The sequence below is a fragment of the Lampetra fluviatilis genome, chromosome 70 (genome assembly GCF_964198595.1).
Source record: "Lampetra fluviatilis chromosome 70, kcLamFluv1.1, whole genome shotgun sequence".
Lineage (NCBI taxonomy): Eukaryota > Metazoa > Chordata > Hyperoartia > Petromyzontiformes > Petromyzontidae > Lampetra > Lampetra fluviatilis.
The window spans coordinates 1,276,602-1,291,912 of record NC_136344.1 but is presented as its reverse complement, the minus strand read 5'-3'; the positions used below and the strand labels follow the sequence as shown (position 1 = coordinate 1,291,912).

At 54.5% G+C, this 15,311-nt stretch overlaps 1 protein-coding gene across 1 annotated transcript; it reads left to right on the top strand.

Annotated features, from left to right (window-relative positions):
• Positions 1 to 3,964: 3,964 nt before the first annotated feature.
• Positions 3,965 to 13,250, top strand: RNF166 (ring finger protein 166). Its single transcript, XM_078883382.1, has 6 exons — positions 3,965 to 4,155; positions 5,793 to 5,949; positions 6,561 to 6,673; positions 6,974 to 7,088; positions 7,396 to 7,503; positions 9,411 to 13,250. Exons 1-6 carry the CDS (start codon positions 3,989 to 3,991, stop codon positions 9,474 to 9,476), a joined length of 726 nt encoding a protein of 241 aa, XP_078739508.1. The 5' UTR covers positions 3,965 to 3,988; the 3' UTR covers positions 9,477 to 13,250.
• Positions 13,251 to 15,311: the final 2,061 nt, after the last annotated feature.

Genomic DNA, 15,311 nt, shown 5'->3' with positions numbered 1-15,311 from the left:
GGACTGGGGGTCTACTTCTCTCACACCCCCCTACCACTTTCCCGCTCCAACCTCCCCCATTAATTAACATGGGACTGGGTGGTCTACTTCTCTTACACCCCCTACCACTTTCCCGCTCCAACCTCCCCCATTAATTAACATGGGACTGGGGGTCTACTTCTCTCACACCCCCTACCACTTTACCGCTCCAACCTCCCCCATTGATTAACATGGGACTGGAGGTCTACTTCTCTCACACCCCCTACCACTTTCCCGCTCCAACCTCCCCCATTAATTAACATGGGACTGGTCGTCTACGTCTCTCACACCCCCTACCACTTTCCTGCTCCAACCTCCCCCATTGATTAACATGGGACTGGGGGTCTACTTCTCTTTCACCCCCTACCACTTTCCCGCTCCAACCCCCCCCCCCCCCCCCATTGATTAACATGGGACTGGGGGTCTACTTCTCTCACACCCCCTACCACTTTCCCGCTCCAACCTCCCCCATTAATTAACATGGGACTGGGGGTCTACTTCTCTCACACCCCCTACCACTTTCCCGCTCCAAACTTCCCACCCCCCCCCCCCCCCCCCATTGATTAACATGGGACTGGGGGTCTACTTCTCTCACACCCCCTACCACTTTCCCGCTCCAACATCCCCCATTAATTAACATGGGACTGGTCGTCTACGTCTCTCACACCCCCTACCACTTTCCTGCTCCAACCTCCCCCATTGATTAACATGGGACTGGGGGTCTACTTCTCTCACACCCCCTACCACTTTCCCGCTCCAAACTTCCCACCACCCCCCCCCCCCCCCCATTGATTAACATGGGACTGGGGGTCTACTTCTCTCACACCCCCTACCACTTTCCCGCTCCAAACTTCCCACCCCCCCCCCCCCCCATTGATTAACATGGGACTGGGGGTCTACTTCTCTTTCACCCCCTACCACTTTCCCGCTCCAACCCCCCCCCCCCCCAATTGATTAGCATGGGACTGGTAGTCTACTTCTCTCTCACCCCCTACCACTTTCCCGCTCCAACCTCCCCCATTGATTAACATGGGACTGGTGGTCTTCGTCTCTCACGCCCCCTACCACTTTCCCGCTCCAATCTCCCCCATTGATTAACATGGGACTGGTGGTCTACTTCTTTCACACCCCCTACCACTTTCCCGCTCCAACCCCCCCCCATTGATTAACATGGGACTGGGGGTCTACTTCTCTCACACCCCCTACCACTTTCCCGCTCCAACCCCCCCCCCCCATTGATTAACATGGGACTGGTGGTCTACTTCTCTCACACCCCCCCTACCACTTTACCGCTCCCACCCCCCCATTGATTAACATGGGACTGGGGTGGTCTACTTCTCTCACACCCCCTACCACTTTCCCGCTCCAACCTCCCCCATTGATTAACATGGGACTGGTGGTCTACTTCTCTCACACCCCCCTACCACTTTCCCGCTCCAACCCCCCCCCCATTAATTAACATGGGACTGGGGGTCTACTTCTCTCACACCCCCTACCACTTTCCCGCTCCAACCTCCCCATTGATTAACATGGGACTGGGGGTCTACTTCTCTCACACCCTCTACCACTTTCCCGCTCCAACCCCCCCCCATTAATTAACATGGGACTGGGGGTCTACTTCTCTCACACCCCCCTACCACTTTCCCGCTCCAACCTCCCCCATTAATTAACATGGGACTGGGGGTCTACTTCTCTCACACCCCCTACCACTTTCCCGCTCCAACCTCCCCCATTGATTAACATGGGACTGGTGGTCTACTTCTCTCACACCCCCTACCACTTTCCCGCTCCAACCTCCCCCATTGATTAACATGGGACTGGTGGTCTACTTCTCTCACACCCCCCTACCACTTTCCCGCTCCAACCCCCCCCCATTAATTAACATGGGACTGGGGGTCTACTTCTCTCTCACCCCCTACCACTTTCCCGCTCCAACCTCCCCCATTAATTAATATGGGACTGGGGGTCTACTTCTCTCACACCCCCCTACCACTTTCCCGCTCCAACCTCCCCCATTAATTAACATGGGACTGGGGGTCTACTTCTCTCACACCCCCCTACCACTTTCCCGCTCCAACCTCCCCCATTAATTAACATGGCACTGGAGGTCTACTTCTCTCACACCCCCTACCACTTTCCCGCTCCAACCTCCCCATTGATTAACATGGGACGGGTGGTCTACCTCTCTCACACCCCCTACCACTTTCCCGCTCCAACCTCCCCCATTAATTAACATGGGACTGGAGGTCTACTTCTCTCACACCCCCTACCACTTTCCCGCTCCAACCTCCCCATTGATTAACATGGGACTGGGGGTCTACTTCTCTTACACCCCCTACCACTTTCCCGCTCCAACCTCCCCCATTAATTAACATGGGACTGGGGGTCTACTTCTCTCACACCCCCTACCACTTTCCCGCTCCAACCTCCCCCATTAATTAACATGGGACTGGGGGTCTACTTCTCTCACACCCCCTACCACTTTCCCGCTCCAAACTTCCCACCCCCCCCCCCCCCCCCCCCCATTGATTAACATGGGACTGGGGGTCTACTTCTCTTTCACCCCCTACCACTTTCCCGCTCCAACCCCCCCCCCCCCCCCCCCCCCATTGATTAACATGGGACTGGGGGTCTACTTCTCTCACACCCCCTACCACTTTCCCGCTCCAACCTCCCCCATTGATTAACATGGGACTGGTGGTCTACTTCTCTCACACCCCCTACCACTTTCCCGCTCCAACCTCCCCCATTAATTAACATGGGACTGGGGGTCTACTTCTCTCACACCCCCTACCACTTTCCCGCTCCAACCTCCCCCATTGATTAACATGGGACTGGTGGTCTACTTCTCTCACACCCCCTACCACTTTCCCGCTCCAACCTCCCCCATTAATTAACATGGGACTGGGGGTCTACTTCTCTCACACCCCCTACCACTTTCCCGCTCCAACCTCCCCCATTGATTAACATGGGACTGGTGGTCTACTTCTCTCACACCCCCTACCACTTTCCCGCTCCAACCTCCCCCATTAATTAACATGGGACTGGGGGTCTACTTCTCTCACACCCCCTACCACTTTCCCGCTCCAACCTCCCCCATTGATTAACATGGGACTGGGGGTCTACTTCTCTCACACCCCCTACCACTTTCCCGCTCCAACCCCCTCCCATTAATTAACATGGGACTGGGGGTCTACTTCTCTCACACCCTCTACCACTTTCCCGCTCCAATCTCCCCCATTGATTAACATGGGACTGGTGGTCTACGTCTCTCACACCCCCCTACCACTTTCCGCTCCAATCTCCCCATCACCGTCCTCCATTGATTAGCATGGGACTGGTGGTCTACTTCTCTCGCACCCCCTACCACTTTCCCGCTCCAACCTCCCCCATTGATTAACATGGGACTGGGGTGGTCTACGTCTCTCACACCCCCCTACCACTTTCCGCTCCAATCTCCCCACCACCGCCCTCCATTGATTAGCATGGGACTGGTAGTCTACTTCTCTCGCACCCCCTAACACTTTCCCGCTCCAACCTCCCCCATTGATTAACATGGGACTGGCGTGGTCTACGTCTCTCACACCCCCTACCACTTTCCCGCTCCCACCCCCCCCCCCCATTGATTAACATGGGACTGGGGTGGTCTACGTCTCTCACACCCCCTACCACTTTCCCGCTCCAACCTCCCCCATTGATTAACATGGGACTGGCGTGGTCTACGTCTCTCACACCCCCTACCACTTTCCCGCTCCCACCCCCCCCCCCCATTGATTAACATGGGACGGGTGGTCTACTGCTCTTACACCCTCCTACCACTTTCCCGCTCCAAACTTCTGACAACATCCCCATTGATTAACATGGGACCGGGTGGTCTACGTCCCTGGCACACCTGCACCCTACCACTTTCCCGCTCCGTCTTCCTCAACCTCCGCCTCTCCCCCCATTGAGCTTCTCTCCCGCGTAAACAATGGCGCTGTTTCGTAGCTTCGCCTCAGCTCAGCTTAGACAGCGAAAAAAACAACAACAACAAGAAGATCGTGATGATGATGATGATCAGGAGATTGTCGACGCATTAACCTGCCCCATCTGTCTGGAAGTTTACACGAAGCCAGTGACGATTGGTTGTGGACACACGTAAGTCACCTATTGGTTTTAATGTATCGTAATTATAACCTTAATGTAAATATACAAATGGCTTTAATTGTGTTACAGAATGCTTTGGCGCGAATTGTAAGCGTTACGATTCTGTTCGCTGTGGGCGATTTTGTGCAAAATTATCGTGAGGTGACTTATTGTAATAATATAATTAATATAATATAACAATATTTTTTTAAATAAAAAATCTTTAGCATTGTTAATTCATCTTTGCATCGTGCTTTTCCTCAATCGTAAAATTTAAAATATGAATCATTGTTAACAACGCATCTTTAATTATTATATTAATAATCAATACTAAATTATTGATTATTAATTTTGCCATCGGTCGGTGTTTGAGGCATCAATGCAAATCGATTCGAGCGATTTCGCCTCATTGGCTTGGGAATGTCCTCATCCAGCAGTGGATTGGCTGCTGCTGCTGATGGGTCTCTATTGTGCGAGTCTATATGTCTATGGGTCTCTGCTGTGTGATGAGTCTGTGGCTCTCTGCTGTGTGATGAGTCTGTGGCTCTCTGCTGTGTGATGAGTCTGTGGCTCTCTGCTGTGTGATGAGTCTATGGCTCTCTGCTGTGTGATGAGTCTGTGGCTCTCTGCTGTGTGATGAGTCTATGGCTCTCTGCTGTGTGATGAGTCTATGGCTCTCTGCTGTGTGATGAGTCTGTGGCTCTCTGCTGTGTGATGAGTCTATGGCTCTCTGCTGTGTGATGAGTCTGTGGCTCTCTGCTGTGTGATGAGTCTATGGGTCTCTGCTGTGTGATGAGTCTATGGCTCTCTGCTGTGTGATGAGTCTATGGGTCTCTGCTTTGTGATGAGTCTGTGGCTCTCTGCTGTGTGATGAGTCTATGGCTCTCTGCTGTGTGATGAGTCTATGGCTCTCTGCTGTGTGATGAGTCTATGGCTCTCTGCTGTGTGATGAGTCTATGGCTCTCTGCTGTGTGATGAGTCTATGGGTCTCTGCTGTGTGATGAGTCTATGGCTCTCTGCTGTGTGATGAGTCTATGGCTCTCTGCTGTGTGATGAGTCTATGGGTCTCTGCTGTGTGATGAGTCTATGGCTCTCTGCTGTGTGATGAGTCTATGGCTCTCTGCTGTGTGATGAGTCTATGGCTCTCTGCTGTGTGATGAGTCTATGGCTCTCTGCTGTGTGATGAGTCTATGGGTCTCTGCTGTGTGATGAGTCTATGGCTCTCTGCTGTGTGATGAGTCTATGGCTCTCTGCTGTGTGAGTCTGTGGCTCTGCTGTGTGATGAGTCTGTGGCTCTCTGCTGTGTGATGAGTCTATGGCTCTCTGCTGTGTGATGAGTCTGTGGCTCTCTGCTGTGTGATGAGTCTGTGGCTCTCTGCTGTGTGATGAGTCTGTGGCTCTCTGCTGTGTGATGAGTCTGTGGCTCTCTGCTGTGTGATGAGTCTATGGCTCTCTGCTGTGTGATGAGTCTATGGCTCTCTGCTGTGTGATGAGTCTATGGCTCTCTGCTGTGTGATGAGTCTGTGGCTCTCTGCTGTGTGATGAGTCTGTGGCTCTCTGCTGTGTGATGAGTCTGTGGCTCTCTGCTGTGTGATGAGTCTATGGGTCTCTGTATCGAGTCTATCACCCTACACGCCCCTCCCCTCCAGCTTCTGCGGCGAGTGTCTGTGGCCGTGTGTCCAGCTCCGCTCTGCACACTGCGCCCTCTGCCGATCGCCCTTCGACCCCCGCGGCGCCCGCAGGGCGAGCGACACGGAGCGGCAGCTGGCGGCCCGCGAGGTGCCCTGCAGGGGCTGCTCAAAAAAGGTGAAGTATGGCCCCTGAGACTCGGGCCCGGCCCCCCTTCAACCTCGCCCTCCATCGCCCCCCCCCCCGCTCCGCTACCAACTCGTCCACGAGCCCACGGCCACCGCAGTCAAGGAAACGATGAAGGCAAAGGTCCCCCGCGTAGGCTGTCGCAGGCTGTAGGGGCAAGTGCTGTTAGCGAGCGGCAGCGGCGCCTGTGAAGGCTGCCGGCACTGTGGCACACGACCATCACTGCCGCCACCGCCGCCGACACCACCTCCACTGCCACTTCCACCACCACCATCACCTTCACCATCGCCGCCGCCGCCGACAGCGGTGGTGGTGACGCCGATTGTCTGAACGCGGTCCTGGGCCTCCCCTTAGTCGGCTCGGCCTCAAATGAGTGACCTGGTGCGGCGACGGTGGTGGTGGTAGCAGCAGTGGCGGCGGTGGTGGCGGTGGTGAACATCGCCGCTGGGGGGAGACAAAGGCGGCCGGGCGTGGTGCTGACCACCCACCCCCTCTGTGTGTGCCACAGTGCCGGTAGCCTTCACTGCTGCTGCTACTAACAGCACTTGCCCCTACAGCCCTGCTAGAGGCTACACGGGGGACCTTTGTCTGTACCTTTGCAGGTGAGCCTGGCGAAGATGCGAACCCACACGGCGTCGTGTCCCAAGGTGGTGGAGCAGAGTTCCACCTTCCCCAAGTTCACCCCCATCAGCTCCACCACACAGCCCCTACCTTGGTGAGTAGCCTGCCTGCCCACTCACTCGCTCGCTTCGCTCACCCACCCACTCGCTCACCCACCCACTCGCTCACCCACCCACTCGCTCGCTCACTCACCCACCCCCACTCACTCACCCACCCCCACTCACTCACCACACGGCACATACCTTGGTGAGTCACCCACTCACTCACCCACTCACTCACCCACTCACTCACCCACTCACTCACCCACTCACTCACCCACTCACTCACCACACACGCACTGTGTGTTGATGGTGGTGCGATGGTGGTGATGTTGGTGATGTTTGGTGATGTGCAGCGATGTCCCGAACCGCTGCACGTTCACGTGCCCGTACTGCGGCGCACGGAACCTCGACCAGCCCGGCGTGGTGCGGCACTGCACGGCAGAGCACCGGGAAGACGGCAACCGCGTGGTACCACCAACACCACCAACACCACCAACACCACCAACACAACCAACACAACCAACACAACCAACACAACCAACACAACCAACACAACCAACACAACCACCACCACAACGCAATGCCTAAGCATTCACCTTGATTTCGATTAATTTGATGTTTTTGTGTAACACTATCCCCGTCACCTGCATCTCGCTCCTGCTGCCGCTGCTACTGTTACTGCTACTACTGCTGCTGTTACCGCTGACACTTGTTACTGCTACTGCTGCTATTGTTGTTACTGCTGCTACTATTGCTGCTGCTGCTGCTGCTGCAGGTGTGTCCCATCTGCGTGTCGATGCCATGGGGAGACCCCAACTACCGCAGCTCCAACTTCATCCAGCACCTGGTCCACAGGCACAAGTTCTGCTACGACACCTTTGTGGTAAGCGAAGACAAAGATCCCCCGTGTAGCCTCTAACAGACTGTAGGGGCAAGTGCTGTTAGCGAGTAGTAGCACCTATGAAGGCCGGCACGGCACACGAGGGGGTGGGTGGCCAGCACCACGCCCGGCCGCCTTTGTCTCCCCAGTGGCGATGTTTACTTGACTACATCGCACCAGGTGCTCATTTGAGGCTGAGTCGACCTAGAGGAGGCCCAGGACCGGTTCAGATAATCGTCACTGGTGGTGTTGGCCGTGAGCGGGAATCGAACTCGGGTCGCCGGGTTGGTAGTGCAGCGTAGCGCTAACCACTGCACTACCGCTCCCTACCTACACACACACCTACCCTACACACACACCTACACACACACACACCTACACCTACGCACCTACACCTACGCACCTACACCTGCACGCACACCTGCACATACACGTACCTACACACACACACCTCCACCTATAGTAGTGTATAGTAGTGTATAGTAGTGTAGTGTATAGTATAGTAGTGTAGTGCCTCCGTAGAACCCTGCTAGACGACGGGTCTGCCGTATCTAAGCTCGATATAAAATCGCGGCGTCCCTTCACCCCCTGCGACCGTGTTGTCAACGCCGCACCTCCGTCAGGCTGTCCGCCCTCCGTGCCTGCGTTCATCCGCCGCTTGAAATGTCGTCAAAAGAACTTTGGATCGCCGATGGAAACGAATCTGTGAACCCCTCGCGACGCTCAATTTTGAAGATCTGATTCTAGATTTGAAGCTTTCGTGACTGCAAGGATTCATGCTGTTAGGTTTTGTTGGTAAAGTCACCGTGTAGGTAAAACATTTTTTAATAAAAGTAAAATAAATACTTCAAGTTCATTTATTAGGTATAGCCCTGTGAGCCATTCGGCTCTTGAATCGAGTGCAACCGCAACAACCAAAAAACAAACATGAACAAAAAACATCTAAAAGTGAATATGTGACTGAGCGCAAACAGAAAATCCAAGAAAAGACAGCAAAATATTGCAGAGAAAGCACCGTGCACCAACGCTGTGTGCAAAAATCCCAGTGGGATGCAAGTCAAACAACAACAACCACAAGACAACTTAGATTAAGGCCATCAGACTAACTCTGTACTACAACAAACACAAACATGGCCAAACCGAAAACTTATCGAAAATCACCAAAATAAAGCCATAAAAGCAATGAACCAGTGCAGGTCCTAGGAACTGTGACCGAATTTTCACAAAACGACGTGAACAACATCGCCACCAAACTCTGCAGCCATAGCTGGCAGCATGAGTCACTACTTGATACAGCTATCGTGCTATGACGATTCCACCTGAAGACGGAAGCTTGTGTTGCCTCCGAAACGTCGAATTTTATTTAACTTTTATTCTAAAAGGGGTTTTCCCCTTTTTTTTCTGGCAACAACACTGACACCTTTTGCAAGGAATCATGCTTACATTAACCACAATACTTGCAGTCAAATGCAAACAAAAAAACAATACTCTGATAATTTATGCATTGTCTTTGAAACTGATCAGTTTGAAACTGATTGGTTTTGTCTTTGAAACTGATCAGTTTCAAAGACAAAACCAATCAGTTTCAAAGACGATGCATACATTATCAGAGTATTGTTTTTTGTTTGCATTTGACTGCAAGTATTGTGGTTAATGTAAGCATGATTCCTTGCAAAAGGTATCAGTTTTGTTGGCAGAAAAAAGGGGGAAACCCCTTTTAGTAAACTTTATTATTTATTTATTTTTACCTACACGGTGACTTTACCGTAAAAAACCTCAGAGTTTGAAGATCTGAGTTGCTCAACGGCCGATCGCCGCCGTTAGGTCGAGCGTGCGTGTTGAACTACTGCGCTGTCAAATTGTTGTTGTCGTTGTTGTTGTCATTGTAATTGTTGTTGTTGTCTTTGCAGGACTACAGCGTGGACGAGGAAGCTTCCTTCCAAACGGCGCTCGCTCGGTCCCTCATGGAGAAGTGAACTTTTGTCATTCTCCACTTTCTCTCTCCCCTCTCTCCGTCTCTTTATTTTTACGATCAATGGAAACAAGAAGATGCTCGGTGTATTCGGCACTTTGCTTCGTAAATCATTTCGTTATTTTTTACATTTTTAAACTTTGCTTTTTGTAAACCGTCGCTCTCTCTCGCTCTCTCGGTCGCTCGCTCGCTCTCTCGGTCGCCCTCTCGCTCGCTCTCTCGGTCGCCCTCTCGCTCTGTCGGTCGGTTCGCTCGCTCGCTCGTTCTGCACGCAGCCCTTCTCGCAGTCCGACGGCCTCCGACGTCTAGCTCGTATCAGCACGCAGAGCTCCCCGTCATCTGCCACCGAGCACACGGCCTCCTCCATCGCCCATTGCTCCTTGCCGGCGACCGACCCCTGACCGTTACCCGCTTTGCGACCTTCACCCTTATCTCACACCCCACCCCCGTTCGGCCCGGGTGACGAGCTCGGGACGGGGGCGTTGCCGACGGTGGCTGCAGAGAGAGGATCACCTGCCCGCTCCGTGAGCCAGTCGTCCTCGACCGTGAGATGCGTCTCCTGTGGGAAAGCCTCCACGCACTTGCCTCTCTCGCTGCAATCGCCTGTGTCTGGGGGGGACCCGATGGACGTGGGTTTTATATTGGGGAGTGTTTCTCGTCTCTGGTTATCCCACTTCCTCTCTCGTGCCTCTCTCTCTCTCTCTCGCCTGTCGCTCTCCTCCCTCTATCCTCTGTCTCTCATTCCACTCTCTCATTCCTCCCTCTATCCTCATTCCGCCCTCTCCTCCCTCTATCCTCTCTCTCATTCCTCCCTCTCCTCCTCTCATCTCTCTTCGCTCTCGTTTCTTTTTAATGCTTACAGGAAATGTTTATTACGTTGCTATTTCTTCTAGTTCCCTGAAAGTTGGTTTGGGTCGGGTACCCATATGGAAGGTAAACTATTCTGATGTTTGTTATATGGATGGGTCTGCTGCATACCCGAAAGGGCAGGCCACGACTAGGCAGATTTCCATCACAACAATCCAATGATTTTTACCTTAAAATCATCCTTTGCTTCAGGAGCGCCATATCTTTACCGAACCCTCCGTGACTTTGATCATCGCTAACTTCACCCATGCACTTGACAATCCCACATTTTTTTGTTACTATATCATTTAAAGCACAGCAGCCCCCCCCCCCCCCCCCCCACGTGCAGATATGATTAATGCCTCCGTTCTAATTTCTTTGTCAGGCTATATAGCTTTTAAATAAGCTTGCTGCATTTGTTTGTCAGTAGCGTATTTTTTAACTTAAAATTCGTATGCACGAGCCAATGATCGAGATTACCATGGAACTGCTACATCTCTTATCAGGACATGAGTGTCTCTTACTATAATGTAGGACTCGTACAAGGGTTGTCTTTCTCTCCTTTATTTTCCTCTTAGAGTCCACCTTCGCAGCTCCACCGCTCCGCGTCTCTCCGTGCCCTCTACCCCACTATCGCCACGCTTGTCGTCTCTACAGTTTCGCCTACTCTGCATCCTTCCGATGCATGGCTACCCTGGTTGCTCACTGCGTTCTCGCTACCACTGTCTCTCCGTGCTTTACCCTACTCACACTGTCTCTCCGTCCTCTACTCTACTATCACTTGCTCTGCGATTCTCTGAGCACCGTTGCTGCAGCTCCATCCACGACGCCGACTCGTACAGGGCTCCCTTCTCTCCGTTGCGCTCTGGCTTATATCCCCACACCAATTAATCTCCCTAATTATAATTATCTCTACCCCCCCCCCCCCCCCCGCTTATCACTCGCCCCCTGCCCCCCCCCCCCGTGTCACGTGGCCTTGTTTTCGCCGCCGGAGCGACGCCAGCTAATGCCCAATTGCCTTGCCAGCCAATCGCTGGCCTGTGTCCTCCCGGCAACCCCGACACCTGTTTCAACCCTTAACGACCCACTTCGCCTAAAGTCACAACAACAACCATTACCTCACATCACACCCCACTGTACTGTGCTTGCTTGCATAGCAACAGAGGCGGGGGATGCGTGGCGTGCTATACTCAAGCCCTACACTAACATTAAGTCTGGTTTTGCCTTATTGGTATCACTCGGTATCGTGGGTTCTTTGATAACTTCTCTCTAATTTCTCTCTTCTTTTCAATGCTTACAGGAAATGTTTACTACGTTGCCATTTTAAGCACTGGGTTCCATTTACTGCCGTTTGAATGTTCGATCGACCTTTTTGAACACTTCTGTGGACCCATTCCAGTTTGAAGCAACTCCCCATCTCGCTCCACTCACCCACTGCTGGTTCTTCCTGACCCCCCCCCCACTCCCAGAGTGACGAAACGTGTTCCATTTCGGCGTCACAGATTGGTCGAAGACGCTCCATCCACTCACGGCCCTCTAACCCCTTTCCCCGCCCCCCTCCTTTGCAGTGTTTCTCGTCTCTGGTTATCCCACCACCTCTCTCGTGTCCCTCTCTCGCCTGTCCCTCTATCCTCTGTCTCTCCTCATTCCGCTCTCATTCCTCTCCTCTCTCTCTCCTTTTCAATGCTTACAGGAAATGTTTATTACGTTGCTACTTTAACCACTGAGTTCCATTTACTGCCGTTTGAATGTTCAGTCGACCTTTTTGAACACTTCTTAGGACCCATTCCATTTTGAAGCAACCACCCTCTCGCTCCACTCCCTCACCCACTGCTCGTTCTTCCTGACCCCCCCCCACTCCCGGAGTGATGAAACACGTGTTCCATTTTGGTGTCACAGACTTTCGAAAATGCTCCATCCACTCACGCCGCCTCTGACCCCTCTCCCCGCCCCCCTCCCTTGCGTCTCCTCCCTCTCTCTCCTCCACCAAAATAAACGCGACAAAAAAATCGCTCAGTTAGTCGCCAAATCTGCTTCGTTCCATCGTGCGTTTGTTTTTTAATGGCCTCTTCGGCTCCCCCGTGACCTTTTCAATGACAAGAAACGTAACGCGCAAATGACACGCGTGTTGCAGACGCGACCAGACACATCACCGGGACATCTCCTCCCATGCCAGTGTAATAAAAGTCGTGGAAGCGACTTCTGGAATCCGGTCTTTATTTGTCTTTTACAACACTCCTTCACGCTGCTGACAGACAGCGTGAGAGGGATAGAGAGAGAGAGACACGCCTGGACCACGTGGCCGCCTGGACCACGTGGCCGCCTGGACCACGTGGCCGCCTGGACCACGTGGCCGCCTGGACCACGTGGCCGCCTGGACCACGTGGCCGCCTGGACCACGTGGCCGCCTGGACCACGTGGCCGCCTGGACCACGTGGCCGCCTGGACCACGTGGCCGCCTGGACCACGTGGCCGCCTGGACCCTCCGTTCGTTCCAGATCTGACCACGTGTTGTTCGTCTCCACCCCTATTTAATACCCGGGTCACGTGATACCTTTCCACCAATCCTGGTTAACCTCTATGGAATCTTCTAGACTCCACCGTAGGCTCCCGGGACCACGCCCCTGACTCGTCTCCCCATTGGCTGTGGCTAAAGCCAGCAGAACCAATCATCTACTTACAGATGTCACCTTCCCGTTACGTCAGGTCCACGCCCCTAGACCTCTCCCCATTGGCTATGGCCCAGGACCGGTAGAGCCAATCATCGTAACGAGTTGTGATTCGTCGGCAACCCGGATATATCCTCACATTGCAACTGCATGCAGAGTGCGCCGTCATTTGCCAACGAGCACACGGCCTTCCCCAGCGCCCACTGCTCCTTCAAGGCCGGCTCTCCTTGTCCCTCTCTGTCTCTCGTCTCTCCTCTGTCTCTCTGTCTGTCTTCTCTGTGGGTGTCTCTGGCTGTCTTCTCTGTGGGTGTCTCTGGCTGTCGTCTCTGTCTTCTCTGTGTATCTCCGTCTGTCTTCTGTGCGTGTCTGTCTCTGTCTTCTCTGTGTGTCTGTCTCCCCTCTCCTTCTCCCCCCCCCCCCCCCCCCATCAAACCTAAAATGGCTGTTATTTGCCAATTAAAGTCGTTCAGCACATTTTGCTTTCTCTCCCATCACGTGGGCGGCGTGACTTTGGTGCTCCTCACCCCCACGAGAGCTCCCTTGGTGGTGAGGAGCTTCTCACCACCACCACCACCGCAGGACATCCTCACCACCACCTCCCCACCCACTTGCCCAACCCCCAAAACCGTGGGAAGCGAAATGTTGACTCAATACGGACAGCGTGGACCCTGCAAGTTGTGGCCTTTATTCATTCAGGTCGAGGTGGTGGTGGTACTGACCACCAGACCCATCACACAAACCCATAGACCCATCACACAGACCTATATACTCACAGACTTATTCACTCGCACAGAGACCCATTGACTCGTAAAGACCCGTTTCCAAAGGGCGACTGCCTCTGACTGCCCAGTAGCAGCGTCCTTCACGAGCCTCCTCCACAGAGGCCGATCTTGACACCGCTGGTACCGGTCATCGGCAAGTCCACTCAGCTCCACGTCCTCCTGTACCACATCACTCCATCTCTTCTCCAGCCCGTGCCGCGCCCGTTTAGCCCCCTCGATCCGGCCGAACAAAAGCTGTTTAGGCATGCGGTGGCTGGACATGTGGGCTACGTGACCCAGCCAACGCAGCCTTGCCTGCCGGAGGAGCTCCCTGATGGGACTTTGCCCAGATCTTTCAAGGATTTGTGAGCTCTTCACACAATCCAGCCTGCAGGTTAAACCCAGGATGGTTCGTAGGCAGGCCAGCCTAAATGTTTCTAACCGGCGAAGATGCTCTATTAGGGGGGGGGGTCCACGTTTTGCAAGCGTAGAGAAGGGAAGGAATGACTGTGGCCGAGAAGACCCGAAGCTTCGTGTGGAGCGACAGACCAGGCAGCTTCCACACAGCAGCAGCGTTAGGCAGCAGATGAAAAGATAATACCGCTTGACTGATTCGAAGTGAGACCTCGCACACCACACACCACCCCACACTCACACCCCGCCACACACAACCCCCCCAAGCCACCCCACACTCACTCACACCGCCAACGTCCCACACAAACTAAACCCCCCCACTCACACTCAAACCACACGCACACCACACACAACACGACACACTTCCCACACACAGGACACACCACCACACAACACCCCACCACACTCACCCCACACGCGCGCACACCCCACTCAGACTACCCCACACACACCACACATACTAAACCACTCACACCACACACAGATCATCATCATCATCGTCGTGACCAATCAGCCCTCCGCCCCTCCGCCTGTCGCCTCTCTCCGCACACGCCACGCTCCCGTTCCTCCTCCGACTCCCCCCTCCGTCGAGTCGCCGGTGCCGCTGGCGGTGCGGCCACGGTGCCGGGCAGCAGCGGGCGGAGGCTGCGCGCCAGGGCGGTCGTGGTGAGGTCCTTGCGCGTGAGCATCCCGGCGGGGCGGCCGCGGCCGTCGAGCACCACCAGGTGGCGCAGTCCCAGCGTGCGGAACACGCGGTAGGCGCGGTGCAGAGAGAAGTGGCGAGGCACCGACGCCGCTGATTGGTTCACGTAGGGGAACTGTGGGGTGGGATAGGTGGGGTGGGGGAGGATAGGTGGGGTGGGGGGGGGGGATAGGTGGGGTGGGGGGGATAGGTGGGGTGGGGGGTGGGTTAGGTGAGGTGGGGGGGGTGGGGGGTGGGTTGGGTGAGGTGGGGGGGGTGGGTGAGGTGGGGGGGGTGGGGGGTGGGTTGGGGGGGGTGGGTGAGGTGGGGGGGGGTGGGGGGTGGGTTGGGTGAGGTGGTGGGGGGTGGGTTGGGTGGGGGGTGGGTTAGGTGAGGTGGGGGGGGGGGGGTGGGGGGTGGGTTAGGTGAGGTGGGGGGGGGGTGGGGGGTGGGTTGGGTGAGGTGGG

Bases quoted from the DNA above. Each gene is read 5' to 3' on its own strand.
- RNF166 (XM_078883382.1), top strand. From the start codon at position 3,989: ATGGCGCTGTTTCGTAGCTTCGCCTCAGCTCAGCTTAGACAGCGAAAA. The intron at 4,156-5,792 runs GTAAGTCACCTA...CCTCCCCTCCAG, and splicing joins ACGATTGGTTGTGGACACAC to CTTCTGCGGCGAGTGTCTGT. The intron at 7,089-7,395 runs GTACCACCAACA...CTGCTGCTGCAG, and splicing joins GGGAAGACGGCAACCGCGTG to GTGTGTCCCATCTGCGTGTC.